The sequence below is a fragment of the Bubalus bubalis genome, chromosome 12 (assembly GCF_019923935.1).
Source record: "Bubalus bubalis isolate 160015118507 breed Murrah chromosome 12, NDDB_SH_1, whole genome shotgun sequence".
Taxonomy (NCBI): Eukaryota; Metazoa; Chordata; class Mammalia; order Artiodactyla; family Bovidae; genus Bubalus; species Bubalus bubalis.
In genome coordinates this window covers 29,484,086-29,495,413 of record NC_059168.1, presented here as the reverse complement: position 1 = coordinate 29,495,413, position 11,328 = coordinate 29,484,086, and the positions used below count along the sequence as shown (strand labels likewise).

The 11,328-nt window shown below is 48.8% G+C and overlaps 1 protein-coding gene across 1 annotated transcript in view; it reads left to right on the top strand.

The window, feature by feature from the left end:
- The first annotated feature begins 8,627 nt into the window (after positions 1 to 8,627).
- The window catches only part of KCNK12 (potassium two pore domain channel subfamily K member 12), a 52,847-nt gene continuing 50,146 nt past the window's right edge, over positions 8,628 to 11,328 (top strand). The window contains exon 1 of the mRNA XM_006048043.4: positions 8,628 to 9,026. Within this exon, the coding sequence (XP_006048105.2) occupies positions 8,636 to 9,026 (391 nt within the window). The 5' untranslated portion in view covers positions 8,628 to 8,635. The remainder of the gene's footprint in view (positions 9,027 to 11,328) is intronic.

The following is an 11,328-nucleotide window of genomic DNA, read 5'->3' as shown; positions in this document are numbered from 1 at the left end:
AATAGCACAGTGCCTGGCCCAGAGTAGAGGTTTGGAAATATTTATTGTATAGGTGGATGGAAGGAAGGAAAGAGTGGAAGGAGAGGGGGGGAAGGGAGGAATTAAGGCAGGCTGATCACACTTGCATATTCATCTATAGATAAGAGCTTCTATCCACAAGGAATATTGTTGCATCTAGAAGCCCTACTGACTTATGTAATACTGGAAAGGGTCCCCAAGATTCTTCCCATCCTATCTCTGCATCTACCTTCATCAATCCTACCCCTCCAGATACCATCCCCATGTCCATGCCCTCCTCCAGCCTCTCTACCCACCAAGATTCATCACTGGACTGTTAGCAAGGGAAACAGCACATGTCCCTCTCATTGTTTAAGGTGAGCATGATGCTCTGTGCTGTGATTCATCTTCAGCACAAGGGTTTTAACTGATGCCTAATGAACAAACCTTGTCTTTGTACATGTTTCACAGCAACGGTTAACAATCTGAAGAATGATTTGGTTATGTGAACAATTTCTTCTGCAAAATGCCCATTCTCCAATGCTGCCTTCCATTCCTCTCTCTTCTTGGGCTCAACCCTCTTTTATAAGAGTTGCCCAATTAAATTATCTAATCTCTAAAGATCAGTTCCGTATTCTTAGACCTCTGACTCATTCAAACAATGAAATATTTGCTATGGTAACTCCAAAGCATCTTCATCCTTGTGCCCTCCTCTGCTTTGTTTTTGCTTTTGAGTCTGGTAAAGCAGCATTTTTGAATTAGAAAAGTTGCTGATATTGCAGCTCCCCCAACTAAAAGAATATGTATAATAAGAATAAACTGGAAATACACACACGTGTTTGGGCTTCCCTGGTGGCTCAGTTCTAAAGAACACTTCTGTTAATGCAGGAGATGTGGGTTTGATCCCTGGGTTGGGAAGATACCCTGGAGAAGAAAATTGCAACCCAGTCCAGTATTTTTGCCTGGAAAATCCCACGGACAGAGCACCTGGCGGGGCTCTAGTCCATGGGATAACAAAAGAGTAGGACACGGCTTAGCAACCAAACAACAAACACACACGCACACATCCTCAGAGGAAAGTCAACCACCGTGAGAGCACAGGAAGCTGCAAGACATCTGGAAGAAGGGAAGTGGGGGATGCGAGGGAGAATGTGAAGCAGAAGAAGGAGTCAGGCCTGTTGATTGTCTCACAACATTTGAAGGTCTAAAGTCTCATCTCGGACTGATTTCAGGCAGGAACTTTTGAATACTCAGAATATTTGATTAGTGACGTGGATCAAATGCATAAAGGTTAATTCTCTCCCATATAAGAAGACTAGAGATAGGCATTTCTCTGTTATGCAAGCTCATTTCATCATCTTGCTCTTCAACAATGAGGCTTCCTTCATTAAGGTCATCTCATGATTCAAGATGGTAGCTGGAGTCCCAGCCATCACATCCACATTCTAGGATGCATGACTGAGGAAGGAGGAATAGTTGAAGGATAAAAGGGCATTCACTCCTATGGAATTATCTCCCTTTACTCAGCCTTCCTGAAAGTGCCATATAATATTTTGCTAGCACTTAAAAGCACAGTCTCACCTAACTACAAAGGAGGCTTGAAAATGTAGTCTTTGAATTGGGCACATTGACACCACAAATAAAATGGATGTTCTGTTGTTGAAAAAGAGGTAGAGAATGGATTTGAGTGGGGACTAGCAGTCTCACGGAGAAGTCAAACCCAAACATCTACTGAAATTTTGCGTGCGTGCTAAGCCACCTCAGTTGTGTCCAACTCTTTGCAACCCTATGGACTGTAGCCTGCCAGGTTCCTCTGTCCATGGGAATTCTCCAGGCAAGAATACTGGAGTGAGTTACCATGCCCTCTTCCAGGGGATATTCCCAACGCAGGGATGAAATTCATGTCTCTTACATCTCTTGTATTGGCAAGCAGGTTCTTTACCATTAGCACCACCTGGGAAGCCCATTTTAATAGGGGACTAAAGGAGCCTGGCAGGCCATGGTCCATAGGGGTCACAGAGAGTCAGACACAACTGAAGCGACTAAGCATGCATGCAAAGGACAATACAAAAAGATAGAGGAGAGCAATGAGGGGGAAACCTTAAAAATCCAGGAATACTTGCCAATGTGAAATTTAGTTAAATTTTCATTTGGAAGGACAATATGCCAACAAATGACACACTCTCTTTCTCTAGTAACTGCTCCATAGATATGTTTGAATTGAAATACTTGAAATATTTTTTGAATGACCTATAGTGTTAAAGAGTAAGTTTAAAGTGGTATGCAACATATCCCATAATTTTAATAAAATTAAATATGTATGTGCAGAGAGATAGACTAATAGAGCCAGCCAACCAGGCAGGAGAGTTATTAAAACAACTGATAATAGTAATTCTCTCTGGATAATGGAATGGAATTTGGAGTAATTTTTGTTTTTTCCTTTACTGAATCTTCCAAGTCTTCCAATCATTCTATTTATACATTACTTTTATAGCCTTTTAAAAGCTTTGTCAAAATCTATTTGGGACAAAAATCAGTACCTGTATGGCCTTAGCTATAGAACAAAAAAAAAATCAGATTTTAAAATAAGAAAGAATTAAGATAGACATTTTAAAATCACTTCTTAATAAAAAGTGATTTTGCATTGCAAGAGTGGGCTCATGAAGACATTTAGACAAGAATCCCACAGTTTTCTGGACAAGAAAATTCGGCAAGGAGTGGTCTCCAGTGGCCTCATGGCAGCTCCTCACTCTAGGATGCTAGGCTTCATTTCTAAGCTCCTTGTAAACAGACAGGCATCAGTGACTTCATTTATCTTCAAGCATTGTGTTGATACAAAGATGACACAGTGCATTCTTTGCAAAGACGTTTGTGGAGCCCAGGGAGATCTTAGCACTAGAGCCCTTGACTGTGTGCCCAGTAGGTTCCACTTGTCCCTCTTTTCCTCTGTAGGCACGGCTAACCCCATGTGGTCGTGTATATGGGGAAACTAAAAATTTATCATTAAATTGGCTTCATTAAGCCTGAGTCGATTTATATTAGCTATCTGATTCTCACTCTGGAAGGAGAGCATTGATCTTTGAGTTTCACAGGGTCAGTTATTGCATACAATAGTCATACTGAGAGGCTGAGAGGCCAGCGAATGAGGTCATGGAATATAAAAGACAGAGGTTATTCCCTCTCTTCTCACCCACATCTACTCTCTGTAGATGTTCCTTGAACAGTTCCTTGAACAAAATATGCTCTTTCCTGCTTGCACGCTTGTACCCAGGTCAATTTTCCTGGCTGGAATGTACCCTTTATTTCCATACATCTGAACCCTATCCATTCTCAGGACTAGCCCACATAGAGCCTGCTGCTGCTAAGCTGCTAAGTCGCTTCAGTCATGTCCGACTCTGTGCAACCCCATGGACAGCAGCCCACCAGGCTTCCCGTCCCTGGGATTCTCCAGGCAAGAACACTGGAGTGGGTTGCCATTTCCTTCTCCAATGCATGAAAGTGAAAAGTGAAAGTGAAGTCTCTCAGTCATGTCCGACTCTTTGCGACCCCATGAACTGTAGCCTACCAGGCTCCTCTGTCCATGGGATTTTCCAGGCAAGATTACTAAAGTGGGGTGCCATTGCCTTCTCCGATAGAGCCTGCTACCCAAAACTAATTAAAGAAAAATGAGAGGAGAGGGCTTCTGCATTTGTACAAATGAGAAGGCTGCTCATCTGTGGCCCTTCACAGGAGATAGAGATGACCAGCTTCTCCAGATTTTATGCTATATTTTCACATTATATATAATATTATATATATCCTGTAACACAGCTAACTACCAAATGAGTAATGTAGACAAATATTAGAGGAGTTCTGAGGTCAGGAAGATCAAAGAGATTTGGAGTACCCAGAACACTTTTAATTTGCTATTTGGAACGCTGAATTTTTTATCAAAATATTACCAATACAGATTAATTTTTAAGATAAAGTATTTCATGACAAAAACTCCTTTATTCAAGTTCAACTTCATAATAAAATTTCCCTTTAGCACAGCCATATTGCTTCCAATTTTTCCCATTTTCATTTTATTTTCCCCCCATTTTTAATTTTAAAGAAATTATCTTTCTTGGGATAAGTTCTTTCCTATTTCCATTTTTTCAGTAAAGATTGCATTTCTTGGTTAATTGCATTTCTATCTGTTTTTTAACAGCTTTATTGAGATATAATTCACATTACATGCAATTCACACATTTAAAATGTACAATTTGAAGATTTTTAGTATATTCACCGATCTGTGGAATCATCACCACAATCAATTTGAGAATTTTTTTTTATCATTCTCAAAGGAAATCTCATACACATTAGCAGTCATTCTCATTCCTCGTCAATTCCCCAGACCTAAGCAACCACTAAGTAATCATGTCTTTATGGATTTTCCTATTCTGGACATCTCATACAAATAAAATCATACACTATGTCATCTTTTGTGACTGGCCTCTTTCACTTAGAATAATGCTTTTAAGATTCATTCATGTTGTAGCATGAATCAGTACTTTCTTCCTTCTTATTACTGAATATTTCTTGTATAAATATACCACATTGTACAGCTTTCCTCATGGCTCAGATAGTAAAGAATCCACCTGCAATGTGGGAGACCTAGGTTCGATCCCTGGGCCGAGAAGATCCCCTAGAGAGGCAAATGGATACCCACTCCATTATTCTGGCCTGGAGAATCCTATGGACAGAGGAGCCTGGAGGGCTACAGTCCATGGGGTCACAAAGAGTTGGATGCAACTGACCCACAAGCACACACACACCACATTGTACTGATTGGTTTGTCAGTTGATGGACACATGGGTTGTTTCCACTTCTATGAATAATGCTACTATGAACATCCACACTCAAGTTTTCACATGAACGTATGTTTTAATTTATTTTGATATATACCTAGGAGTAGAATCATTTGATTGCACTTGACCCGACCTAATTTTCTTGATTAACATTCCTTCCATTGTGCTTTCTTTTACAAAGTACAGAAAGACACAGAGAGAGACAGGGTGAGAAGACAGAGGGTGTATCTGCTCAAGTGTCTTGTCTAAAGTTCATGAGGACATTCAGAATCAAATGATCTACAGCAATCAATGTGATTGGGTCAAAATATTCTATAAAGAAAAAGTTTTCTGAAAGAACTCTAATCTGAGTTGAGCTGTATACACAAACAGCTGGAGAAGAAGAGAAAGAAGATGGCACTCCAGCAGGGGCCACAGCATAAGCCAAGCACTGGTGGTTGGGCTGAGTATGGAGGATTTGGGGGATAAGTAGCAAGTAGTAGAAGGTGAGGTTGGAATGATTCGATGGGAATCACATCATCAAGGTCTTTGAAGAGCAGCCACCAAGGGTTTAAAGACTAAATTTTTATGGTTTTGAAGGAGCCATTGGAGACTGTAGTCTAGGGACATGAGTGACGTGAGCAGATCAAATGAACATGATCAGGGTAATGACGGCCAGGTACAGGCAGGATAGACAGAAGCATGGACACGTTTATGATAGCAAGCCCCCATTTTTTGGAGGCTGTTGCAGCCATTCAAGGTTGAGTGGATAGCCAGTTGGAAGCTGGTGACTTACATTGATTCAGTGGGCAAAGGCATCATTCATCATGGCGCTGGTTCCCCAAAGGACCCAAGTCTATGTTCAGGGAAGTGATCATTTCCCTATTATATAAATCGATTAGGTCATTCGGAGCTGAGATTGATGCCAGAGGTTTGCTACTAATCAAGCTAGAATAACAAGCTGGAGGACAAGGCAGGCCCTCTGCCAAATGGGTAAGGAGAAAGTCCAGAGGCACAGAACACTGCAGCAAAGCACTCTGTTCCTGCCCTGGGAGTCTGGGCAGAGAAAACCACCTAGAGATCTGGCAATGCCCTTCAGCTTCATCTGGAGACTCTACGGCCAGCTCCTGGAATGACACTTATAAGCCTTCTGTCAAAGCTGACCAGCCAAGTGGAATCCAGCCCTGGAAGCCCATGGCTGGGCTGTCCTCCCTACCTACAGGAGCTTGTAGAGACAGGGTTATTACAGGGATAGAGGAACAGGCTAGGGTGATGACACCAGTAGTGAGCCCAGGGGAGGCAAAGGCTTGGAGAGAATAATTGAAGTGTATTTTGTCAATAATAACAATAGTCTGCAATGGCAATGATTTGTGTTTACATAAGGCTCCCACTGTGCATCAGAAAAGGAGAGGGTTCTGTATTCTCAGTGGATGAGATGCTCTCCCCTCACTCAAAGGTTCCCTTGGCCCTTTCTGAGAAGACCACTGTAAAACTAACCACATGCCATCAGGACCAGTAAGGCTGCTTCTGACTCTGTTAGTGGTAGAGTCTCTCCCATTTGTCCCTTCCCTAACACAAAGGAGAGTACAGTTGGCTCCATCTATAAACTGGAGTAGAATTTCTAAGAAGAGCCAAGTCTCTGATGTGTCCTGGTTTGGGAAAAGCAGTATCTCAAGTCCAATGCCTTCCAGCTTCTGGACAGCTCTCTTGTACTCCAGGCCTCCACTTTTTCTGTCAGGGCATGGGTCAGAAGCGTTTCCAGGCTTTGAAATGCTCAGTGAATGGTGGAGGCTTGCTCAAGAACCACTGAGTTCCTTGACAATTAGGGGACTGACGATGCCACTACCTTGGGTGGAACTTAGCTTGAATATTTTCTATTGTAGAGATCAGACAGCCTGAGATTTGGGGTGAGGGGCTGGTTTTGGATTTCTTCACAGTTCACCCATCGAGGGTATCTAAGCACAGTCCCCTTGATTATCTTCATTTTCTGTCATCTGCATCATCTCATCATTATTCAGGGTCCCCCTCTCCTGTGGAAGAGGGACGGACAGAGAAGGGGCTGGCTGCCAGAAGAGGACAGTTTTCTGTCTGTTTCAAGGGCATTCCTCGACACAGAACTTAAGAGATCCAGGCAAAGCCGGCCTGCGTCTGGGCGAAGAAGCTCCAGCGGTTAAGGCTGAGCCCCGCATGGTGTTCCCCTGTTGCGGCGGGGGAAGAGGGGCGAAGATATCCGGCCCCCGACACACACCCTCCCCCTCAGGCCTCAAGAACACAGCCTTCCCACTGCTGGCCTGGGGGAGCCGGTTAGTGAGCTCTCCCTACATCTTCTCTACCCACCCTGCCGCCTCCGGGATCTTAACCAGGGTCCCCCACCACCCTGGGTGAAAGGATCAGAGGGTAGGGGTAACGAATGGAGATCCTGCTGCCGGGTGGGCCTGAACGCTCCCTCCTCCCGAGGCACCTTGGTCCCCTACTCGCGCTTGACTCCTCCCCCGTCTCTATTCCGCAGCGTCCCCGCCCTGTCAGCACTCTGCTTCAGCGACCGCACCTGCTTTAGGGGTCGAGGGGACACACGGGAGGCAGAAAGGGAAAGAGGGTTTGGGGAGCGTAGCGCATCAGGGTGACCGGCTGGGCCCGTGCCGCGGGTCCCCGCAGCCCGAGCGCCGCCCGCCCCGCGGCTGCGGCACCGATGCGCTGTCCGCGGTGCTGACGCCGGCCGCCCGCTCGGTCGGCAGGGGGAGGAGACGCCCTCGTTCTCCCGCCGCCCGGAGCCCAATGACCCCACCCCCGCTCCTAAGAAGGATCCTCTTCCCCGAAGGAACTCTCCGAGACCGGGCGCTGTGGATGGATCCAGGAAGAAGAAGCGAGCGAAAGGGAACTTAAACTTCGGACCGGAGCCCAAGAACCCGATGTTGGGGAACTAGCGTCTTTCGGCCTCCAGCACCTGAGACCGCAGGGCAACGTCAAGTTGAGCAAAGTTTGGCTGCCGCTTGGACATAGGGAGGGATTCCGGGGCCGAAGCGCAGGGAAGGACTGGACGGTGTTCTCCGGCGGGGTGGTAGCTGCACCGCAGCCCGGACACCTGCTTCGGTGCCCCGCATTGGTGTCACCAGAACGACCGGGAAGGCGTCGCAGGAGCCCAGCTCCCCACCCCTTCTCTCCCGTCCTTACTCCCCACCCCCCCACCCCCAACCAACACCCCGCCCCGGGCGCCGGTGACTCCGCCTCTCCGTGGCGGGCGGCTCTCCGGCTGGAGCTGGAAAGGGAGCGCTTCCCCGGACTCTGCTCGGTTCCAAGGCTCCGAAGCCGACGCCGCCAGCTCAAGCCCGGGGGCGGGAGCTGGACTGCCCACGGAGCCTGCGTCTGGGAGCCGCTTGGCCGGGAACGCCTCATGGGACGCCCCCGGGGTCTCTCCCCGTGCCCTGCTGCCCTGTCCCAGTCCTAGGCGCCCGGGCTCTACAGCCCGCCCCGCCCGCAGCCCGCGGCCTGTCTGAAGGGGAGTATGAGGCTCGGGGCCCCGCGGACTCCGGCCACAAGGCGGCAGGGGCCTATATTGAGACCCCCGCGCCCGAGGGCGGTGGGTGAGGAGCCGCGGGAGCCGGCCAGGCGTCGGGGCGCGGAGAGGGGCGCCCCAGCTCTGGCGCCCGAAGGGCCGCGGGACCCGTGTGCGGCCTGAGAGCCGAGGAGGAGGCGAAGGCGCCCTGCCGTCCGGGCTGCTCCGCGGCGGCCCCAGTCCTCTGGTCACCATCCTCACGTTTCTGCTCCCGCGGGGGGGATGTCGCGGCCCGGGCCCCGAGCGCCGCCCCGGCCCCGGGGCTGAGCTCCGGACCATGTCCTCCCGCAGCCCCCGGCCCCCGCACCGCCGCTGCCGCCGCCGCCTGCCGCGCCCCTCCTGCTGTTGCTGCTGCTGCCGCCGCTCACACCTCAACGAGGACACGGGCCGCTTCGTGCTGCTGGCGGCGCTCATCGGCCTCTACCTGGTGGCGGGCGCCACCGTCTTCTCGGCACTCGAGAGTCCGGGCGAGGCGGAGGCACGGGCGCGCTGGGGCGCCACGCTGCGCAACTTCAGCGCGGCGCACGGCGTGGCCGAGCCGGAGCTGCGCGCCTTCCTCCGGCACTACGAGGCCGCGCTGGCAGCCGGCGTCCGAGCCGATGCGCTGCGCCCGCGCTGGGACTTCCCCGGCGCCTTCTACTTCGTGGGCACAGTGGTGTCGACCATAGGTGAGCTACGCGCCCGGCGCGCGACTTTCCTCTCCGCTTCTTTCACCTGCCGCCCTTTCCACTGCTCCGGGGCTCGAGCCGCGTCCTTCGGCTCCCTCTTCCCTTCTAATGCCCGAGCGCCTACTTTCATCGCGCCCTCTCCTCCCCGCCAGTCCCTCTCTTCCTGCCTCGTCTTCCTCTTTACTGGCTTTCGGCGCGGGAGGTGGCCTGAAAGGCCCATCACTGGCGCTTACCCAGCGGTGACTGACTGCCCGGCAGAGAGGCCAAACGGGGAGAACCCTCACCTGGGCACGGGGCAGACTGGGGCCCGCCTGCGCTCCAGCGCTTGCCACCTCCGTGACCTAACCTCCTATGCCTCAGTGTTCGCTTCTGGAAAGGACAGGGGAGAGTATGTATGGGGGGCCTGGGGCTTCCTTCTTATTTCTCACTGCTCCCGGTCCTCGGTTTCCTCGTCCAGGTAATCTGGAAAGCCCTTTCTCTCTCCACTCGGCGTTTTTATCTCTTTTCCCTCTCTTCTTCTTTCTTTTCCCACGCGTTTTCCCCGAGTCCTCTAGACCCTTTACCTTGGAAAAGGTGACCATTTTCCAGACTAATCCCCAGGTCTCCTTCCACCTTTTTCCTACAGTCTGTACCATCCCTTCCCAAAGCAAAAAGCCCATTAGACTCGGAGAACAGGACTTCAGCTGCTCTGATTCTGGTTTTATGCCCTTACTACCCACCCCGCAATTTCCCTCCAATTTCTTGACCTCTTTTCTTTGTAACCTTGTTATCTTTTCCAATAAATATTGGCACCAAGGGGTAGCTTGAATGCAGGGATTAGTTTCTCTATACTTTCCATCATCCCTTCCTCTTATTTTCGGTAAAAACAGCTCATGGTTTTGTAACAGTACAAGAAATGCTGTGTAAATGTTCCTTGAAGCCCCTCCCCCACTTCTTTCACCCTCCTCTGAGCTGCTTCTATACAGACTCGGGAGCCGCCACTGCTCCCCACTCCACCCTGTCTCTGTCTCTCTTCTTCTCTTACCCACTTTCTCCATCCCCCCATTTCCCTGGGTGTCATGTGAAACAGATCTCCTCCCATTACTGTATAGAGTGCAGAATAAATACAATATTGTCACTTTGGCATGACTCTGTGTCTCATCCACTCCTCCTTCGAGTCCCAGGGTGAAAAAAAGCATTTGGCTGCTCTTCCTTCCAGTCACCCCAAAGCACTCTCTGCTGGTGGTAGGTTTGACAGAGGGGACTGGACTCACAGGACTGAAAGGTGAAGGATTTCGTAGGCAGCCTTCTCTGGGTGAATTCTGGCCTGTAAAGTGGACTAACTGCCCAATGTAAGTCATTGCAGATGGCTGCTGGAAGGCAGAAAGACTGCATCCATGTGGAGAACATGAGCAGCTAGAGATGGCTCTCTGAGCGTATATGTATAGTCTACGAAAGGACTTCTTTTCAATGAATTTTCATGTGTCATGTTTGATCTGATGACTTAAAATAGAAAAGGCAAATATGGCCCAAGTCCAAAGCACAAACAAACTGGATTAAAATACCCTGTAAAAGCTATATCATGTTGTTATGGTGATTGAAGATATAAAATGACCCCCTTAAAAAAAAATCCCCTTCTAAGAACTGCATCAAGTTGCTATAGCAACTAGTTTTTTTAAGTGCTTTAAAAGTGCTAAAGATGCTTAGTCCTGATGACATCATGTGTTCATAGCTCATTATTGATTTATGCTCTTCCTCTTTTAAACACACCCATTTGCTTTCACCTAGAGGCACACCTGTGCATATATTGGACAGTCACAGCATTTCTGTCCCGGCAGTGTGCTCTGACTTTGGCTTCCTAATGGGACCCACTGGTTAAGGGAAAAGGTGATGGCAGTGTCCCCTTCCCCTACAGGCCACGAGTCCGTCTAGATGGGGCCTCATTCCAGGGACCTGTGGTCTCTGTGCCTTTCTGATGAGCTCCCTTCTTTATTCTTCATTCACTGCCTTTATTCACTGCCCAGTCATAGCTTCTACAGCTTCTTTTCAGCCCTTATGCATGAAATCAAGTCAACATGTTGGCAAATGGTTCCAAGCCAGAGCCTTTAATCTACTGGCAGGATTGGCTGTTTTTTAGTCAAGCAGAAAGAAACTATGTTCTCTTTCTTGATTTGTGTTTGGGAATGTAGGCAAGCCTTGTAGGAGGACTATGCTGAAGCTTGTGGCTATGTTACAAATGACCCAGCACATTGTTTCCAAATTCTGCTGCAGGGAGACATTCATCTCGGATAAGAGCTGCACTTAGGGACCAGATTCAGCTGGT